Consider the following 21,669-nt stretch of genomic DNA (forward strand, 5'->3'; position numbering starts at 1 on the left):
TGTGATCTCCTGGGAAGCCCCTCTCACCACCCTCACTCAGCGCTTCCTCAGCGGAGGCATCTACGAGAAGCAGCAGAGGCGGCAGCAGCAGAACCAGGAACAGCATGATGAGCACCAGGCTGCTGCTCACTCACCTGAAGCTGCATAGGCCAGAAGGGGCCAGTGCTTGGAAGTGGCTTGAGAGCACCTTGCTGCGCTTTAGGGGGCCATGGGGACCTGTTTCTGCACTGGCAGTCCTACTCAGAAGGACTTCCATGAAGATCTGGTTTCTCTGTTCAATAGATGGCCAACGCTCCTCAAGAGATGTCATTCTCTTATGAGCACTCACCATGTTTTCCGTACCCTGGCGAGTTATCTCCTCCATGGAGGTTGCCAACCTTTCCATGGCGATGCGTTCATGCGCCAATGACTCCACAAAGGCTCTGCTCATGGTCGCTATGGACTCCTCCATTTGCTTCACACTAACAGCGACCCTGGAGACAAAAGCTGCCAGAGACTCCTGCATCTGTGCATGGAGATCCATCACCTCTTCTCTTGCGGATGGACCCAGAGGCAGAGGCTTGAGATGCAGCGCAGCTGGGCTGAGCTGGCAGAGCCCTGCGCCCTCCGATGAGGACTCTCCACTGCTGTCCCTGTCTCCAGAATCTGCTGAGGCTCACTTGTCAGCTGTGAAACACCAGGTGACAACACTACTCTATGTCCCGAAGGTCCCCCCGAGGTGTGAGTGTCTGCGCTGGTGCTGGGTGCGCTTACTTCTGCTGACGCTGCGCCCTCAGAGGTTGGAGCTTCCTCTGAGGAGTCTGGCTGCACAGCCTCTTCCTCCTCCACAGTGAGTACGGGGGCTCTGGATGGTACTGTGGGGGAGTAAAGGAAGGAGTTAGAGATGTAATGCCAAGGTTCTTCTGGTGACTCCCAGCGAGTTGGCATCTGCTGACACCTGTGGGCCCTAACCCCATCCAATAATGCCTGCAGTGAAGTCTCGTCGAATTTGAAGGCAGCTCGGGGTCTGGCACTGGCCACAGCTGCTGCAGGCTCCTCTGCCATCCTGTATGGTTCGTTTGGAAGCCTTCAGAGGATGCAGTGCTTGCTATGGACCTTGAAAGCGCCACGAATGATGACATCATACTGTGGGGCTTTCTGACTAGAAATGGACAATTAGCAAGGCTGCCCACATGCTGGGAATTAATTGGCCACTTGAGGGAAAATTGCGTGGAGCTGGCTGACATTTTTTCGTGTGTCAGAACCCCACATTCAGGGAAACTCGACCATTTCCCACACAAGCCACAAAATCGGGCCCTGTGTGTCTCATTTCCGCATGACAAACTAATAGAAAGAAATACAAAAAAAACAGTCATTAACATAACTGGCTCTCACAACCTGGAGACAATGTCCAAAACAGTTACAAAAACTTGACCACGAACCTCGGCCTTTAATAAAACAATGAAAATCATTTTGTCACACCTCCTACTTTTTGCCCTTCGAGAGTGATCTACTTCCCTTGTGAAATTCCCCCTTCCCACCCTGCAGCTCCTCTGTAATGGGACCCCAGTGGCTGGAGCAAGGCTGGTGGAAAGCTGCTGATTGCCACAACCTGAGACTGCAGATGCCCTTGAAGGACGGCCTGGACCAGCTCTGGGCCTGGAGGGCCCGGCTGAAGAATGCACCAACTCTGCATGGGTGGCAGCAGTCTGTCCTACAGGCGGTGGCAACTGCAGTGGAGAAGTGCCAGTGGTGGCAACAGGAATGCTGTCATCTTGAGAGGACAGCAACTCCCTGCTCGACCGACACATTGGCACTCCCACGGGGCAGCACTTCAGCATCCGGAGCAATCTGATGGAGCACAGATTGCTGGCCGCCTGCGGTGCGGTGAGAGCCCCGGGGAAATGTGCCCAATCCAGCGAGGGTGGCAGCAGTCAGTGCTCGCGTGGCCTCAATCTGCGTCTGCATGAGATCAGCCATGAGCTCAGTGTGCCTGCGCTCCGCCTGGGCGCCCATTTCAGCGAGGACCCGCTCCTCCTCTGCGTCCAGTGCAGCAGGACTCGATGCCATACTCTCCCTCCGGGGAGAAGGCCCCCGAGCTTCCCAACCCCCATCGCGTTGCTGCAGCCCGCTGGGTCCTGGAGCTTCACCCTCAACAGACCATTCCCCCTACTCCCCTCCAGGGAAGGCCTGTTCCCAGTGTGGGCATGGGCTCCCTCAGGAGAGGGTGGCGCTGATGCTCCGGCTTCCTCTTCCTCCTCGCCCTCAGCTTCATTCCCACTGGCAGCTTGAGGGCCCGTCTCCTCACCTGGTGAATCACCATCTGAAAGCAGGGAGGTACAAGAGTGGCTTTAGTGTGAGGACAGGGTAGCAGCAAGGGAGGCATGAGTGCAGCGATTTAGTAATTTGGATTGAAAGTGTCAAAGGCTGGTGTTGTGAGGAACAAGTGGCAGGAGAGAGGACAAAAAGGTGATGACCTTACCATTGCTGTGCAGAACGAGGTCGGCGTCTCCAGTGGCGACGGGACCAATCACCCGGCTTGCCACAATCCTCTGGACACGCACCTCAAGATCGCTGAGGGGATTGCAGCTGAGGCCGCCCTCCACCAGTCCGTTGCTGCTGTCTCCTATTATGAGACAGCTTGGCCTGCAAGAAAAAGGACGGCGTCTGAGTAAATATACAGCCATGGTCTTGCCTGAAATGCCTGCCATAGTTGAATAGCCCTTACTGTATGCAAAGTGTGGAATGTGCGAGTGTGTTTGATGAAAGGGCCATAGGTGTTGGATGAGTGTTGGGCATTGGGGCTTTTAAGACCCTCTGGCCATAAAGTGAGGTTGAGATGGAGGGATGGAGAGGTTTTGGAAAAAAGGCACTCACCCTGACGACCCGAGTGAGGTCGTTGAACTTTTTCCTACATTGGAGATGGGTCCTAGGCACCATGCTGCTTGAGGCGACTCTCTGAGCCACCTCCCTCCACACTCTTCTGTATTCGCGTGGCAAAGTCCTCCTGCCACTCTCTGGGTACAGAATAGATCTTCTGCACTCCACCGCGACAACCAGAGCCTCCAAGGCCCGCTCGCAGAAGCGCTGTGCTCGCTCCCTGGCCCTCTCACAGAAACCCAGAAATCACAGAAACCCCACAGTGCAGATAGAGGCCATTTTGGCCCATCGAGCCTGCACCGACACATATCCCACCCAATCCCCGTAACCCCTGTACCAACACATATCCCACCCTATCCCCGTAACCCCACGTATTTAATCCCCCTAATACTAAGGGTTAATTTTATCATAGCCAATCAACCTAACCTGCACATCTTTGGACTGTGGGAGGAAACCGGAGCACCCGGAGGAAACCCACGCAAACACGGGGAGAATGTGCAAACTCCACACAGACAGTCACCCGAGGCCGGATTCGAACCCGGGTCCCTGGCGCTGTGAGGCAACAGTGCTAACCACTATGCCACCGTGGCTGCAGGATTTAGCCACAGGTCTGCCCAGGCCAAGATTCAAGGCTCCAATGAGCAGGGTGTGGCTGCCGAGCAAGATCGACCCTCCCTTTTAAGAACTGACCGGCGCCATGTGTCTGTGTTCAATCGCTAACTGACAGCACCTGCACTGCGCCCGCCCTCTGAGGTAGCGCCTCGCTCCTCGGCCTTAGCGCCTTAAGAGAGTTGTGTAGCGCCTGATTTAGCGCTCCAATCACATAAGAACATAAGAACATAAGAAGTAGGAGCAGGAGTAGGCCATACGGCCCCTCGGGCCTGCTCCACCATTTAATAGGATCATGGCTGATCCAAACCTAGACTCCCTTCCCTGCCCGTTCCCTGTAACCCCTAATTCCCTTATCAGCTAGGAAACTGTCTATCTCCATTTTAAATTTATTTAATGTCGCAGCTTCCACAGCTTTCTGAGGTAGCACATTCCATAGATTCACCACCCTCTGAGTGAAGAAGTTTCTCATCTCAGTTTTGAAAGGGCAGCCCCTTTACCGTCACCTCCAGGGACGGTAAAAGCCAAGTTTGCTGTCAGAGGCGATAATTAGCGCCAGGCACTAAACTTTGCACACCGCCAATAATGGCGCCCCAAATGGGGCGATACCGAATTTTTCCCCCTAATTGCTTTCAAATTAGAATTCTAGTCTTGGATTATTTAGGTTTGGTCTGAGGCCTGTGTATGGTTAGAGCCAAGGTTTAGACATCTCCTTCCCACATGAATGAATGAATATAAAAGTACTGTTTTACTACCACTACATGTCTAGTGCTTGTGATATAATTCACAATATAATATTTATAAAGGCACCAGATATGTAACTCTCCTCCCCTGATGGCTCAGCGAGTTTATCCAGTGAGTTGCTGAGCCATACAGAACAGCAAGGTTGCTGGATTTGATCCCCAGTCTATGAGTGGCAGGAATGCTACAATAGGCCCCAGTATCCCTGGGCTAGGGAGAAGAGAATTGCCCAGGGTTCCTAGTGACTCTTACTGGAAGCGTGGATGTCAGATGAGGACAGAATTAGCCTAAGCAATTATTCCCCACAGCTGAGTAGCCTGTTGATACTCATTGTCAGTCTCCCTCATAAATCATGGCCACTTGGGCTTATATCGGATCTTTGGAGCCAGTATAGAGATAAGAGACTTTCATACCATCTGTGTGGGCTAGATTTAAGCCCAAGGGAGTGAGGTGGGGTGCAGCTTTGAAACTGACTGGAGTAGCAGCAGATATGTGAAGGAGACAGCAGAAGCAGGCGCAACAACACCCATTTATTTAACACTTGGATGTGGTGGATGAATGGGACAGGATATGGGCATAAGAGTTTTGGATGAGCTGAAGTTTTTTTTTATTCATTCATGGGATGTGGGCGTCGCTGGCATGGCCAGCATTTATTGCCTTTAGGGATGGGCTAAGACTAACACACAGGATTTTGACCCAGCGATGATGAAGGAATGGCGATATATGTTCAAGTCGGAATGGTGTATGACTTAGAGTGGATCTTGGAGGTGATGGTGTTCCCATGCACATGCTGCATTTGTCATTCTTGGTGTTGGAGGTTGCGGGTTTGCCGAAGAAGTCTTGGCGATAGTATCTTGTAGATAGTACACACTGCCGCTACGGTACTCTGGTGGTGGAGGTAGTGGATGTTTAAGCTAGTGCATGGGATGCCAATTAAGTGGACTGCTTTGTCCTGGATGGTGTCGAGCTTCTTGAGTGTTGTTGCAGCTGCACCTATTCAGGCAAGTGGAGGGTAATCCATCACAATTCTGACTTGGGCCTTGCAGGTAGTGGAGAGGCTTTGGAAAGTCAGGAGGTGAGCCACTTGGCCCAGAATACCCAGCCTCTGACCTGCTCTTGTAGCCACAGCATTTATGTGGCTGGTCCAGTTGAGTTTCTGGTCAATGGTGACCCCAGGATGTTGATGGTACCATTCGGCAATGGTAATGTCACTGAATATCAAGAGGTTGTGGTTAGGCTCTCCCTTGTTGGAGATGGTCATCGCCTGGCAGTTTGTTATCTCAGCATACTATTTGACCCTGAGCTGAGCTTCCGACCCCATATCCTCCCCATCACAAATGGTACTTCCACCTTCGTACCATCGCCGTCACCGCCGTTGCCTCAGAAAATCTGTTGCTAAAACTCTCATCCATGCTTTTGTTACCTCCAGACTTGACTATTTCTAATGCTCTCATGGCTGACCTCCCTCCTTCCACCCTCAATAAACTTGTAAAAGTAAAAAAAAGGTGAATCAACCCAGCTTTTTAAGCCTATTTGGGCGACTAAGGTGTTTTAAGCTGAGTATAATTCTCATGGCCCTCCTCTGAACCTTTTCCAATGCCTCCATATCGCCCACCACGTGAGAGGACTAAAACTGGACCAAGGCTGTGTACAAGGATAAAATGGTGTGCTTTGCATTATACTAAATGGTATTTTCAATGCAACCTAATGTTATATTTTCTTTGGCTATCACTTCATGGCACTGGTTATGATCTTTAAGGGAATTATATACAATAATACCCAGATTTTTTTTTCTTGACAGACTTGTATCCTGTACCCTGAAGGGTATAAGTACATTTAGCGTTGGTCCTCCTCACATGCACAACACTATTTGTAATATTGTGTGAAAGTTCTTGACTTCTCAGGAGTAAGCTTGTGTTATGGGAGTGGAGAGAAAAAGACAATGCAGTTTGGAATGATGGAGTACTTTTTTAAAAATGTGTCCATGGGATCTGGGCATTGCTGGAAAGGCCAGCATTTATTGCCCATCCCTAATTGCCCTTGAGAAAGTGGTGGTGAGCTGCCTTCTTGAACCGTTGCAGTCTGTGAGGTGAAGCTCCTGCAGTGCTGTTAGGGAGGGAGTTCCAGGATTTTTGGCCCAGCGTCGATGAGAAAATGGCGATATATTTGAAAGTCAGGATGGTGTATGACTTGGCGGGGAACTTGGAGGTGATGGCGTTCCAATGCTCCTGCTGCCACTGTCCTTCTAGGTGGTAGAGGTTGTGGGTTGGAGAGGTGCTGTCGAAGAAGCCTTGGCAAGTTGCTGCAGTGCATCTTGTAGATGGTACACACTGCTAGTCCAGTTAAGTTTCTGGTCAATGGTGACCCCCAGGATGTTAACAATGGGAATCCTGTTGAATCTCAAGGGGAGGTGATTAGACTCTTTCTTGTTGGAGATAGTCATTGCTTGGCATTTGTGTGGCGCGAATGTTACTTGTCACTTATCAGCCCAAGCTGGAATGTTGTCCAGGCTTTGTTGCATGCGGACTCAGACTGCTTCATTATCTGAGGAGCTGTGAATGACGCTGAACACTGTGCAATCATCAGTGAACATCCCCACTTCTGACCTTATGTTGGAGGGAAGGTCATTGATGAAGCAGCTGAAGATGGTTGGGCCTAGGACACTGCCCGGAGGAACTCCTGCAGCGATGTCCTGGGGCTGAGATGATTGACCTCCAACAACCACAACCATCTTCCTTTGTGCTAGGTATGATTCCAGCCAGTGGAGAGTTTTCCCCCCCGATTCCCATTGACTTCAGTTTTACTAGGGCTCCTTGATGCCACACTTGGTCAAATGCTGCCTTGATGTCAAGGGCAGTCACTCTCACCTCACCTCTGGAATTCAGCTCTTTGGACTGTGGCTGTAATGAGGTCTGGAGCCGAGCAGTCCTGGCGGAACCCAAACTGAGCATGTTATTGTTGAGTAAGTGCCGCTTCATACCACTGTTGACGACACCTTCTATGATTGAGAGTAGACTGATGGGGCGTAATTAGCCAGATTGGATTCATCCTGCTTTTTGTGGACAGGACATACCTGGGCAATTTTCCGCATTGTCGGGTAGATGCCAGTGTTGTAGCTGTACTGGAACAGCTTGGCTAGAGGCGCGGCTACTTCTGGAGCACAAGTCTTCAGCACGACAGCTGGGATGTTGTCGGGGCCTGTAGCTTTTGCTGTATACAGTGCACTGAGCTGTTTCTAGATAGGGCTTTAAACTAAATAAGTGGTGGGGAGGGTCCCGGTGAAGAGAAATCTAGAATGCTGAAAAGAAAAGACAAGGAAGCAGTGCAGGAAAGTGATTGGGGTAAGGATAACCAGATTGTGTCCGGAAGGGACAGAGCATACAAACAAAAGAGTGCACTAACAAATAGGGTCCGGGTAAGAAAAAATGGTAAGACAAATAGGGCCACAGTACAAAAAATGTTAAGATGTCTAAAAATGTTAAAAAGACAAATCTAAAGGCACTGTATTTGAATGCATGAAGCATTTGTAATAAGGTAGACAAATTAACAGCGCAAATAGTTGAAAACGGATACGATATAATTGATTTATGGAGACATGGCTGCAGGGTGACCAAGGCTGGGAGCTGAATATCCAAGGATATTCGATATTTAAGAAGGACAGGCAAAAAGGAAAAGGAGGTGGGGTGGCGTTGTTAGTAAAGGATGAAATCAGAGCAATAGTGAGAAAGGATATTGGCTCAGAAAATCAAGATGTAGAATCAGTCTGGGTGGAGCTAAGAAGCTTCTTCTTAGGCAGTCCCTCGGGAACCGTGCGCTCCTTCTGCTGTTTGTGCTTGGCTTCCGCTTGCCCACCTGGGGCTCTCTTGCCATGTCGGAGCTCCGAGTAGAGCGCTTGTTGTGGGAGTCTCATATCGGGCATGCTGACGATGTGGCCCGTCCATCGGAGCTGATCGAGCGTGGTCAAAGCTTCGATGCTGGGGATGTTGGCCTGAGCGAGAACATTGACGGTGCATCTATCCTGCCAATGGATTTTCAGGATCTTGCGGAGGCAGCGTTGGTGATACCTCTCCAGTGCTTTGAGGTGCCTGCTGTACATGGTCCACCAAGGGGCAGAAAACATTGGTGGGAGTTGTCTATAGGCCTCCAAACAGTAGTGGTAATGTAGGGCACGGCATCAAACAGGAAACTAGAGATGCATGTAACAAGGGTACTACAAGTAATCATGGGTGACTTTAATCTACATATAGACTGGCCAAACCAAATTAGCAATAATACTGTAGAGGATGAATTTCTGGAGTGTGTACAAGATGATTTTTTAAACCAGTACGTTGAGGAGCCAATTTGGAAACAGGCTATCCTGGATTGGGTATTGTGCAATGAGAAGGGGTTAATTAATAATCTTGTTGTGCAGGGTCCTTTAGGGATGAGTAACCATAACATGATAGAATTCTTCATTAAGATGGAAAGTGAAGTAGTCCAATCTGAAACTAGGGTCCTAAATCTAAACAAAGGAAACTACGAAGGTATGAAGAGGGAGTTGGCTGTGATAGATTGGGGAGCTTCATTAAAAGGCATGATGGTGGATAGGCAATGGCTAACATTTAAGGAACGAATGCATGAATTGCAACAGTTATACATTCTTTTCTGGCGCAGAAACACAAAAGGAAAAGCAGCCCAACCATGGCTAACAAAATAAATTAAGGATAGTATTAGATCCAAAGAGGAGTCATATAAAGTTGCCAGAAAAAGTAGCAAGCCTGAAGATTGGGAGCAGTTTAGAGTTCAGCAAAAAAGACCAAGAGATTGATTAAGAGGGGAAAAATAGAGTATGAGAGTAAACTCGCAAGGAACATAAAAGCAGATTGTAAAAGCTTCTACAAGTATATAAAAAGAAAAAGATTAGTGAAGACAAATGTAGGTCCCTTACAGTCAGAAACGGGAGAATTTATAATGGGGAACAAGGAAAAGGCAGAGCAATTAAACAAATACGTTGGGCTGGATTTTCTCAATGGAGACGAGTTGGAGGCAGGACTGCTGCTTGTCAGGTCAATGTCCTGCCTCCATCATGTACTGACCAACCAGAGGGATTTTTCCCTGATTGACCTTGTTAAGCCCGCCCTGCGGGCTCAGCAGGCCAATTAGGGGGGAAGTCACTGACACAGCACGTCAGGCACGTCAACGTCTGACGTGCTATCTGTCAAGACTTCTTGAAAGAAGAAATGTCAGCGTTTGACAGCTCTGTGAAGCTGTCAAACACTGACATTCTCTGTAGTTTGATGAGCCCTTGTGGTCAGGACTCATCAAACCTTTCAACTTTGTAGATTTCAGATGGCTGTTGGGTCGGAGGATCCAACAGCCTGCCTGTGAAATCGACAAGGAAGATGTCGGGTCTCCCGATCCAGGGTGGATGAAGGCTGTAGGCAGATAACAAGGTAAGTGAACATTTTTTAACACTTAACTCTCACCTTCCATACTTACAAAAGGGCACGGAGGCAGGATCGGGGCGGCTTTGCCATCCGCCCCCACTTTCTGCTACTTTACCGGTAGACCCGCCTCCATGCCCACCTCCTCAGGGCTGAGAAAATCCAGCCCTTTGGTTCTGTCTTCACGGAAGAGTACATAAATAACTTCCCAGAAATGCTAAGGAACCAAGGGTCTAATGAAAAGGAGGAATTAAAGGAAATTAGTATTCATAAAAAAATAGTGCTGGAGAAATTAATGGGACTGAAAGCCGATAAATCCCCAGGGCCTGATAATCTGCATCCCAAAGTACTAAAAGAGGTAGCCATGGAAATAGTGGATGCATTGGTTGTTATCTTCCAAAATTCTATAAATTATGGGACAGTTCCTGCAGACTGGAGGGTGGCAAATGTAACCCCACTATTTAAAAAAGGAGGTTGAGAGAAAAAAGGGAACTACAGACCGGTTAGCCTAACATCAGTAGTAGGGAAAATGCTAGAGTCTATTATAAAGGATGTGATAACAGGACACTTAAAAAATATCAACGGGATTAGACAAAGTCAACATGGATTTATGAAAGGGAAATTGTGTTTGACAAACCTACTGGAGTTTTTTGAGGATATAACTGGTAGAATAGATAAGGAAGAACCAGTGGATGTGGTGTTTTTGGATTTTCAGAAGGCCTTTGATAAAGTCCCATATAAGAGGTTAGTGTGCAAAATTAAAGCACATGGGATTGGGGGTAATATACTGGCATGGATTGAAAATTGGTTAACAGACAGGAAAAGAGTAGGAATAAATGGGCCTTTTTCAGGGTGGCAGGCGGTGACTAGTGGGGTACCGCAGGGATCAGTGCTTGGGCCCCAGCTATTCACAATTGTGATATCCGAGTGGTAAGGTCATAAACTGAGCGAAGCGAGATATTAGGAACAAACCCAATTGTTTATTTACACGGTGTAGCAGAGGAACATATCTCTTACAAGCTGGAGGCCAGGCACATTTCTTATTGCACGAGCACAAGATGGAGGCTCAACCTCTGAGTCATACCCATAATGCAATGCCACATTACCATATTAACTGGTGTACCAGGACATTGAATACATGACCCATTACCTTAAATACTGGTGAACGTGAACCCTTAATATTTGGCTCCATCTGGTGGATAACTTAAACATTACATCCCAGATTACTATTAACAATATATATCAATGCTTTGGATGAGGGAACCAAATATAATATTTCCAAGTTTGCTGACGACACAAAACTAGGTGGGATTGTGAGTTGTGAGGAGGATGCAAAGAGGCTTCAAGGTGATTTAGACAAATACATGGCAGATGCAGTATAACGTGGATAAATGTGAAGTTATCCGCTTCGGTAGGAAAAACAGAAAGGCAGAGTATTATTTAAATGGTGATAGATTGGGAAATGTTGATTTACAGAGGGACCTGGGTGTCCTTGTACACCAGTCACTGAAAGCAAACATGCAGGTGCAGCAAGCGGTTAGGAAGGCAAATGGCATGTTGGCCTTCATTGCAAGAGGATTTGGGTACAGGAGCAAGGATGTCTTGCTACAGTTATAAAGGGCCTTGGTGAGACCACACCTGGAGTACTGTGTGCAGTTTTGGTCTTACCTAAGAAAGGATATACTTGCCATAAAGGGAGTGCAGCGAAGGTTCATCAGGCTGATTCCTAGGATGGCAGGACTGTCGTATGAGGAGAGATTGGGTCAACTAGGCCTGTATTCACTAGAGTTTAGAAGAATGAGAGGGGATCTCATTGAAACGTATAAAATTCTGACATGGCTAGACAGACTGGATGCAGGGAGGATGTTTCACCTGGCTGGGGGCTCTAGAACGAGGGGTCACAGTCTAAGGATACGGGTAGGACATTTAGGACTGAGATGAGGAGAAATTTCTTCACTCAGAAGGTGGTGAACTTGTGGAATTCTCTACCGCAGAAGGCTGTGGAGGCCAAGTCACTGAATATATTTAAGAAGGAGATAGATAGATTTCTAGACGCAAAAGGCGTCAAGGGGTATGGGGAGAGAGCGGGAATATGGTGTTGAGATAGAGGATCAGCCATGATCATATTTAATGGTGGAGCAGGCTCGAAGGGCCAAATGGCCTACTCAGGCTCCTATTTTTCTATATTTCTGTGTTTCTATCACGTGCAGTAAACCGAATTGGCTGAAGACTGGCTTCTGTGATGGTGGGGACCTCGGGAGCAGGCTGGATCTCACATTTGGAAAAGAACTCCTTTCTATTTTATGCACAGTTGGAGTACTGTGTGCAGTTTTGTGCTCCACGCTATAAGAAGTATGTTGAGGCAATAGAGAGTATATATAGCATATATTCACTTATGCTGCCTGATATGAGAAAATACAAATATGATGAAAGATTTGATAAAATTGGGGCTGTTTTTGTTAGTACAGAGATTTTGGAATGATTTGTTAGAGTTGTTTAAAATTATGAAGGGATGGGCCAAACTAGCTAGAAAGAAACTCTTTCCAATGGTTGAGGAGTCTATAATGAGTGAAATACCTAAAAGATTAAATGTAAAAGATCTAAGACAGAAAGCAGGAGGATCGTTTTTACACAGAGGGTTTTGAGGGTGTGGAATGCGCTACCAGAGTTAGTAATTCAAGTAGAGACCATGTCAACATTTAAGAATAGGTTCGATAGATGGTTGAATGGAAGGAGGAATAAAGGAATATGGCAATAGGGTGGGTGCATGAGATTAGGACTACTGCTTATGTGTATAAACACTAACATGGACTAATGGGCAACTGGCCTGTTTCCATATTATAATTTCTATGTAATTCTATATAATATAATTATTATATTTCTGGATAGTGCTGTAAAAAAAAATGAGGCAAGTCTTTAAACAAAACTTAAAATTGTAAGCAAAATTCGTTTTTTTAGTAACTTCAAGAAATGTTTAGAAAATGTCTACTTTCCATTTCATGCTTCCTCCAAATATTAATATAAAAAATGTAAATCAAAATTTCAGTTAAAAGAATACAATAGGCAATGATTACTTTACAGCTGGCAAGCATTTTGAACTTGTACATATGCAGACTTTTGTTTGTTTTAATTAATATTGCCAAATCCTTATCTGTCACCATAGATGTGTCAACATTACAGACTGACCTTTGCTGTTTATGCTGAGGTCAGTAAGTTTATGCTTTTCATTTGGCACAAATTTCAGATGGTTTAGTTCCCCCTTTTGTTTGATATTTATTTATTTTAATCTGGAAAAAAAAAATTGGCTGGAGCAAACTACTTGGGATGGGTGGTAGCAATCTGTAAGTGAGCTAGTGGGTGTATTATCAATAATGGTTCTGAATAAAGTTTCTTGTATAACCATCTTCACTCCTCTGAATCACCTGCAATTTAGGTGGCTGTTTTGTGTGTTGATTTACCTAGATAGCAACCTATATGATTTGTAGTTTGGTAACGATCTTGGTAGGATAAGGTTGTTACGTCTACAGGCAAACTAAATTGCTCAAAAGTAAAACAACAGGCAATCAAAGAAGGTTAGAGAAGACACAAGTTGACCATTATAGATTTGCACTTTTCAAGCTAGATAATTTGAAATGCAACACAAAATGGAGTGAAAAACAAATTTCCTTCTAAGAGTGATATTTTTCAGAGAAAAACTTGGCATTGAATTACTTGGTAGGTGGGACAATGTCCCAGAATGTGCCTTGCATCATTCTGTTTCTTCCCATCATACTGATGATAAATAAATCAACCAGGTATCTCTGACTCAGTTAGTGGCACTTTCACCCCTTCTTGTTGTTTTTTCAGTAAGCCAGATGCTAACTTATCAGCCTTGGTTCAGTGGTAGCACTGTTGCCTCTGGATAAGAAGGTTATAAGTTCAAGTTCCACTCCAAAGATTTGAGCACATAATCTACGCTGACACTTCAGTTCAGGGAGGTGCTATCTTTCAGAAGAGACATTGATGTGAAGCCCCTGCTCATGTGGACATAGAAGATTCCATGACACTAGTTGAAGAAGAGCAGATGAATTCTCCTGGTATCCTGGTCAAATTATCCCTCAACGAACACCACTAAAAACAGATTATCTGATCACTTACCTCATTGCTGTTTGTGGGATCTTGTTCTGCGCAAATTGACTGCCACATTTCCTACATTACAACACTGATTACACTTCAAAAGTACTTCATTGGCTGTGAAGCGCTTTGGGACATCTTGAGTATGTGAAAGGTGCTATATAAATGCAAATTATTTCTTTAATTTTATTATGTAATTATGAATTGATCTCCTATGGCATTACTCACATTTAGTTTGCGGTCTGGGGCACAGATGCAATGTTTAACTGCTAGTCTGGCCTGTCCCTTTAATACTACTGCTCAGGAACTCTTAGTGGGGATGTTCTCTAAATAGGTCCTGAGGTCAATTATAGGCAAATTGCTGTCGTTGGAAGTTTCTCTAGATTTACAGTTGCTTAGTTCCTTCTGTGAGCGTAATGACCCCTCTGGGTTATCTCAAGGTCAGAAAAACAGCAGGAAATACCTAGGTAACTTTCTATGCTTTTTCTTAAAAGCTTATGTAAAATACCAAGTTACAGCTGAACAAAGTGTGGCATCTGGATGTGATGGGTGCTCTCAAAAAGTTATATAAATAGATAGCTGTCATGTTTCTGCAGCTAGATGTTAACAATTATTTCTCCTGTTTGAATTTTATGTTATACACATTGACTAACGTATGTCTTTCTCATTGCAGCCGCCCTCAAAAGGTTTGCCTCTGCCCATTCCTACCAGTTCATCCACTGAATGTCTCCACATGCCTGTATATAGTTCAGCATCCAGCAGAGGTGAGTAAGGCTATGGGAAGGGGCATAAATCAGCAGCCTTCAACAGGAATAGGACTATGGGAAAGGGCAAGAGGAAACCATATCATATGAATCAGCTGTGATTTCCACAAGCCTCTGAGCTGTACATGGGGTGAAGTGATTACAAAATGTGTAAACTTGTCAGTAGCTGGTTCCCCATCCGTTGCCAGATATATTTGCTCACACCATCACAATAAAGTATCGTTATCTCTGCTGCTGTGAAACCTGCTGCAGTGACCTTCAGTGTCATTTCCCTTTTCCAGACATTTGACATTGTTTAACTATTTTGAAGCAAATGTTTAGGGACCAAGTATATTATATGTTACTGGTGACTGGTTTATCAAACCTTTAAAGGAGCAGCACGATTTAAATAATAACAAAATATAAATCAGTTGTTCTTTGATGTCAGGATAGTTTGAAAAATATTAAGTAAAATGGATGGATAAATATCAACCTGAAATCATCCTGGGTTAAGTATATGGCATAAAATCTGGCAGCAAGACATTTATGTTTGGCATTAACCACGCATCATTGAAGAAAAATTGCATTAGTCTTTAAGGAGCGGGGAATGCTACCATGTGATAAAGAATCATCAAGCCACTGTCTCCTTCGCCTTGTGTATGTTCCAGCTGGATCAAGCTTGACCAAGGGGAGAGGGAGGGGACAGCCCAGTGACCTACTTGTAAGCTTCTGTCAATGATGCTCTTTATATTGTCAAAAGGTGAGCAAGAGCACTTTGAGGTGACTCAGCCTCTGACTTTTCTCTTCCCTCTGCCCCTTCCTAAGCAGAAGCTAGTTACTTCTGTTACAGAATATGCCATGGATATTAATACACACCCTACAACCTTTTAGCACAGCACATTGGAGCACCAACAAGCTTTTCAGTTTACCCTCCCATTATAATGCACACAACAGTGGCTCTTTAGAGACTTTTGTATGCAATTTTTCCCTTCCCCATAGGGACAAGGACATCCTGATCTCTGCTCAGCACCTCCTTGAGCAACATGGCAACCAGATTGGGAGCTCAAATTTGCAATGCTGTCATGTCTGCTGCCACACATTGGTGCTCTAATATTTGTCACCACAAATCTGTTCACATATGTGAACAGTGGTGGCCCCTGCAGTTTTAGGCCATTACTCTTCTAGATATGTGTGAATGATATAGACTAGGGTATGGGGACACAATATCAAAATTTGCACATGACATAAAAATAGGAAGTGCGGTTAACTGTGAGGAGCACTGTAAGAAACTTCTGGAGGACATGGACAGGATAGTAGATAAAACTATGATAAAACTTTAAAAGGAAAAAAAAGCAGAGAAACCTAGGGGTTTAGATACAGTAATCCTTAAACTTGGGAAGACAAATGAATAAAATAAAGTTATTTGATCCTAGGGCCCTGATTTTAATTCCGGGCCTCATTTAAATCCCGCTGGCCGACCTGTTCTAGGCGGAAAGTCAGTGGGAATTGGCTGAAAATTGCACCGCCTGGAGGCTGAGACCAAGTAATTGGCGGGATTAGTTGATGGAGCTGTCTTGTGGGTGTCTCGTGATTGGGAATGGGGACACAAGCCTTTAGCAGGGGAGGTCTAAACTTTCCTTGTGCAGCTTGGAGAAGTACTCTTGCTCGTCCAGGCACCACAAGGAAAGTAGCATTTTAAAAAAAAGTGCCTTTTTGGCCCTCTTCTGCCTCAATCTACTTCCTTGCTAGGTTGGCCTAGCGGAAATCTCGCTGCGGTTTCACTCTCAGGCAGTCGGGTTAAAACTGTAGTTGGGTCCCAATGACATCAGTAGGTCAGTCGGAATCTGTGCAGAGAACAGATCTGAATAGGACTATGGGAAAGGGCAATTTCAGATGTGGACTCTTCATAATTGTTCATTACATCATTATTTTTGTCTGGCTTCCTAATAGTTATGACATCTATCCCTAGCAATATTTCTGTATTCAACGTTCGAAAAATTGCCATTTACCAGTTTACTGTTAGGTGGATACTGTGGTGTTGGTGTGAGGTAGTTAAAAGAAAATAATTAAATTATGTCAACAACTTGTAATATTACCACATCAACACAGACCTATCCTAAGTGAAAAACTGTGAGCATGAAATCATAACCAAGTATGTGTACTATATAAATAATCCTCCAGGTAAGAGCAGTCAGCATCACTTTGTTAAATATCATTAGCAGCAAATGCACATGAGTTCTTGTTAGTTAGTCAGTGGAGCATTTCATGATAATGGAGATTTCATCATTAAGGGAGAGAAAACCAAGCGTGTTATGTTGCAAGTGTATGTTTTGATAGGTAATTGCAGAGCTGTACGGGTGCAGATTGTGAAGAAATTTGTATTCTGCTGTGTTCTGCTTAGATAAATTAGATGGCACAGGTGCAGGAGATCTTGTGGAAGAAAACCATTTTTATGTGTGTATGGAGGGATGGTGTGTAGAATGTGAAGAGAAACTAAGAATGAGCTCTAGGTGAGTGAAACTTCATTTATTTGACTAAATCTATGAATTCTAAACTATAACGAGAAAAACTGGGATTGCGAGTCCGAGAGAGATTCTTCACTGCCAGGTTAATCTATTTCGCGGCATGGAACTATTTATTTTAAGACTACAATTATTTTTTAACTGATACTACCAGCAGCAAATAAGTTTATGATTAGCTTTTTGCACTGATTAATAATTTAAAAGACACAAACAACCTCTAAAAGTTGCTGCAGTGGCACAAGCTCCATCAAGCTATGACCTACAGCATGGTGGAATATGATTTCACATTTTCTGTTCCTCACTAAGGAACACTGTGTTGATGTGGAAATATTGCAAATTATTAACATAATTTAATTATTTTCTTTTTAACTACCTCACACCAGCACCAATCTACCAGTAAATGGAAATACTTGGAAGGGGAAATTTTCTTGAGCATTGCTGGTAACAGATTTGTTGTGAAGGATTTATTGGAATTTTGGAAATACACGAGGAGTAAGGAGGAAATCTCAGATCAGCTCTCCAACTTTTAGTTTTCAAGTGTTCTGTGACCAAACATATTTCATGTTCAGAAGGTTAGAACATGAGCTGCAAAGATCTCAGTATTGGGGAACAGATTTGTGTATTGGAAATTTGAAAGTGCAAATTTTCTAGTGTAATGGCTCAAAGTGCCTCTAACATTTTATAAATTTTTTCTTAAATCAGGAGAGTCGAGTACTGCGAACTGTGCCTCTGCTAGCTGCCTGCCTTCCAGCCGACAAATGCAAAGTCTTTATTGGGCGACGCTTTAGTGAAGAGAGGTAAAGATGTATTCTGCTCCATATTTGAACATTACCACAGTGATTACACATCAAAAGTACTTCATTGGCAGTAAAGCACATTTTGGACATCCTGAGGTTGTGAAAGGTGCTATATAAATGCAAGTCTTTCTTCCTTCCTTTTTCCTCCCTCCCTCCTTCCCTGCCTCCCTTCCTTCCTTTTCTTCCTTCCTTTTCTTCCTTCCTTTTCTTTCTTCCTTCCTTTTCCCTCCCTCCTTTTCCCTCCCTCCCTTCCTTCCTTGCTTTTCTCTCCCTCCCTTCCTTCCTTTTCCCTCCCTTCCTTCCTTCCTTCCTTTTCCCTCTCTCCCTCCCTTCCTTTTCCCTCCCTCCCTTCCTTTTCCCTCCCTTCCTTCCTTCCTTCCTTCCTTCCTTTTCCCTCCCTCCCTCCCCCTTCCATCTTTTTTCTCTCCCTCCCTCCCTTCCTTCCTTTTCCCTCCCTGCCTCCCTTCCTTCTTTCCCTCCCTCCCTTCTTTCCTTTTCTCTCCCTCCCTTCCTTTTCCCTCACTCCCTTCCCTCCTTCCTATTTTCCCTTCCTTCCTTCCTTTTCCCTTCCTTCCTTTTCCCTTCCTTTTCTTCCTTCCTTCCTTCCTTTTCTTCCTTTTTATTCATTCCTTCCTTTTATTCATTCCTTCCTTTTTTTCTCCCTTCCTTCCTTCCTTCCTTACTTTTCTCTCCCTCCTTTCCTATTTCCCTCCCTTCCTTCCTTCCTTTCCCCTCCCTCCCTTCCTGCCTTCCTTCCTTTCCTCTCCCTCCTTTTCTCTCTCTCCCTTCCTTCCTTCCTTCCTTCTTTCTTTTTCCCTCCCTCCCTCCCTTCCTTCCTTTCTTCCTTTTCCCTCCCTTCCTTTTTTCTCTCCTTCCCTCCCTTCCTTCCTTTTCCCTCCCTTCCTTTTCCCTCCCTGCCTCCCTTCCTTCCTTTCTTTATTCCTTCCTTCCTTTTCCCTCCCTCCCTTTCTTCCTTTCTTCCTTCCTTCCTTTTCCCTCCCTTTTCTCTTCCTCCCTTCCTTCCTTTTCCCTTCATTCCTTCCTTTTCTCCTTCCCTTCCTTCCTTCCTTTTCTCTCCCTCACTCCCTTCTTTCCTTTTCCCTCCCTCCCATCCTTCCTTTTTTCCTTCCTGCCTGCCTCCCTCCCTCCCATTTCTCGGTTTCTGAGAAGTTCCTCAAGAAAATGATAAAGGGGACTGGTAACCTCCTTAAATACCAGGAAAACGGACAACCTGCTTAGCTACCAGGCCACCTTGGAAAATGGATACCATTGAAGGCCTCCTAAACTATCAGGGGTATGGATTTCACTTATACTTAACCCACAGATGGCTATTGAAATAGGATAGAAATAGTGCATAATTTTCTTTTTAAGGAAAATGCGTAATAAAAAAGTCACTCACACCATGTCAGCAACTGGAACCTGTAACACATCAAATTTGTGGCTTTTTAATTGCTGATTGGAAATGCACAGAATGGTTATCATTGGACTGATGCTGAGTTATCTGTCTTTCCATTAACCTTCAGATACCACAGGTATCACCCAGGAGAATCAAAATGATGAAGCCAATTTATGGTGATGGAGATTATTCTACTTGACTTAATAGCTGCTACTTGTATCAACAGAAAAATACTGTTGGTAGATAGCATCTGCAGGCCTGTCAATTGGAGTATCTTTATAGTTTCATCAAATTTGGCATTCATCAAAATGTTAACAAACTGAAAATCACCCTTAGCTATGTTTGTTCTACCTCGACATTTGCCACCTAAACTGAGAAGCACTCCATTCACCTCTTGGATATTTCTGGATCAGGCTACCATAAGTGGATGATGTTGGAAGAAGAAAAATGCCCCAGTGTAACTAACTTCTTTGTAAAAGAGTAGGGAGACCAAAAAGATAACATAGGAACAGAAGTAGGCCTTTGAGCCCCTCGAGCCTGTTCCGCCATTCAGTGAGATCATGGCTGATCTGCGACCTAACTCCATATACCCGCCTTTCGCCCATATCCCTTAACAAAAAGCTATCAATCTCAGATTTAAAATTAACAATTGATCTAGCATCAATTGCCGTTTGCGGAAGAGAGTTCCAAACTTCTACCACCCTTTGTGTGTAGAAGTGTTTCCTAATTTCACTCCCGATAGGTCTGGCTCTAATTTTTAGACTATGCCCCCTAGTCCTAGAATCCCCAACCAGCAGAAATAGTTTCTCTCTCTACCCTATCTGTTCCCCATAATATCTTGAAAACTTCAATCAGATCACCCCTTACCCGTCTAAATTCTAGGGAATGCAACCCTAATTTGTGTAATCTCTCCTCGTAACTTAACCCTTGGAGTCCGGGTATCATTCTGGTAAACTTATGTTGCACTCCCTCCAAAGCCAATACATCTAAGGTATGGTGCCCAGAACTGCTCCCGGTATCCAGGTGTAGACGAACTGCAGCATAACTTCTACCCCCCTTGTATTCTAATCCTCTATATATAAAAGCCAGCATTCCATTAGCCTTTTTGATTATTTTCTGTACCTGTTCATGACATTTTAATGATCTATGTACCTGGACTCCCAAGTCTCTTTGGACCTCCACTGTTTTTAGCCTTTCACCATTTAGAAAGTACTCTGTTCTATCCTTTTTAGGTCCAAAGTCGATGACCTCACATTTGCCTACATTGAAATCCATTTGCCACAGTTTTGCCCATTCACTTAATCTATTGATATCCTTTTGTAATTTTATGCTTTCAACTACACTGCCTACAATGCCATGTATCTTTGTGTCATCGGCAAATTTGGATGTATGACTTCCTACTCCATCATCTAAGTCATTAATAAATGCTGTGAATAGTTGAGGCCATTAACATAGATCCCTGTGGGACACCACTATTCACCTCCTGCCAATTTGTGTACCTACCCATTATCCCTACACTCTGTCTCCTGCTGCTCAGCCAATTTCCTAATCAGGTCAATAATTTGCCCTCAAATCCGTGGGCCTCTACCTTAGTTAACAGTCTCTTATGTGGGACTTTATCAAATGGCTTCTGGATAACCTGTGTGTGGAGGCAGAAACGTGGGTATGGCTCTTAATGAATACTTTGTGTCTCTCTTCACAAAAGAGAGGGACGATGCAGACATTATAGTTAAGGAGGAAGAGTGTGAAATATTAGAGGATATACCAAGGGGTTTAGCATCTTTGAAAGTGGATAAATCGCCAGGCCCGGATGAAATGTATTCCAGGCTGTTAAGAGAAGCAAGGGAGGAAATAGTGGCGGCTCTGACCATAATTTTCTAATTCTCTCTGACTACACTTCTTAGGCAGTCCCTCGGAACCGAGGATGACTTGCTTCCACATTAAAAATGAGTTCGCAGGTGACTGATGAGTCCAATGCGGGATCTACAGTCTCTGTCACAGGTGGGGCAGACAGTGGTTGAAGGGGCGGGTGGGTGGGGTGCTTGGGTTGACGTGCGCTCCTTCCGCTGTTTGCGCTTGGCTTCCGCTTGCTCCCGGCGAAGAGACTCGAGGTGTTCGGCGCCTTCCCGGATGCTTCTCCTCCACTTTGTGCGGTCTTGGGCCAGGGATTCCCAGGTGTCGGTGGGGATGTTATACTTTTTCAAGGAGGCTTTGAGGGTGTCCTTGAAGCGTTTCCTCTGCCCACCTGGGGCTCTCTTGCCATGCCGGAGCTCCGAGTAGAGTGCTTGTTTTGGGAGTCTCGTATCGGGCATGCGGACAGTGTGACCCGTCCATTGGAGCTGATCGAGCGTGGTCAAAGCTTCGATGCTGGGGATGTTGGCCTGAGCCAGAACACTGACATTGGTGCGCCTATCCTGCCAATGGATTTGCAGGATCTTGCGAAGGCAGTGTTGGTGGTACCTCTCC

At 45.1% G+C, this 21,669-nt stretch overlaps 1 protein-coding gene across 1 annotated transcript in view; it reads left to right on the forward strand.

Annotated features, from left to right (window-relative positions):
- The window catches only part of dtwd2 (DTW motif tRNA-uridine aminocarboxypropyltransferase 2), a 240,245-nt gene that overhangs the window by 96,762 nt on the left and 121,814 nt on the right, over positions 1-21,669 (forward strand). The window contains exons 2-3 of the mRNA XM_085987016.1: positions 14,419-14,509; positions 17,713-17,807. Coding sequence (XP_085843142.1) covers positions 14,419-14,509; positions 17,713-17,807 — 186 coding nt within the window. The remainder of the gene's footprint in view (positions 1-14,418; positions 14,510-17,712; positions 17,808-21,669) is intronic.

This window comes from Somniosus microcephalus, chromosome 1 (genome assembly GCF_052327205.1).
Source record: "Somniosus microcephalus isolate GS21.2 chromosome 1, FLI_Smic_1.0, whole genome shotgun sequence".
NCBI classification, from domain to species: domain Eukaryota; kingdom Metazoa; phylum Chordata; class Chondrichthyes; order Squaliformes; family Somniosidae; genus Somniosus; species Somniosus microcephalus.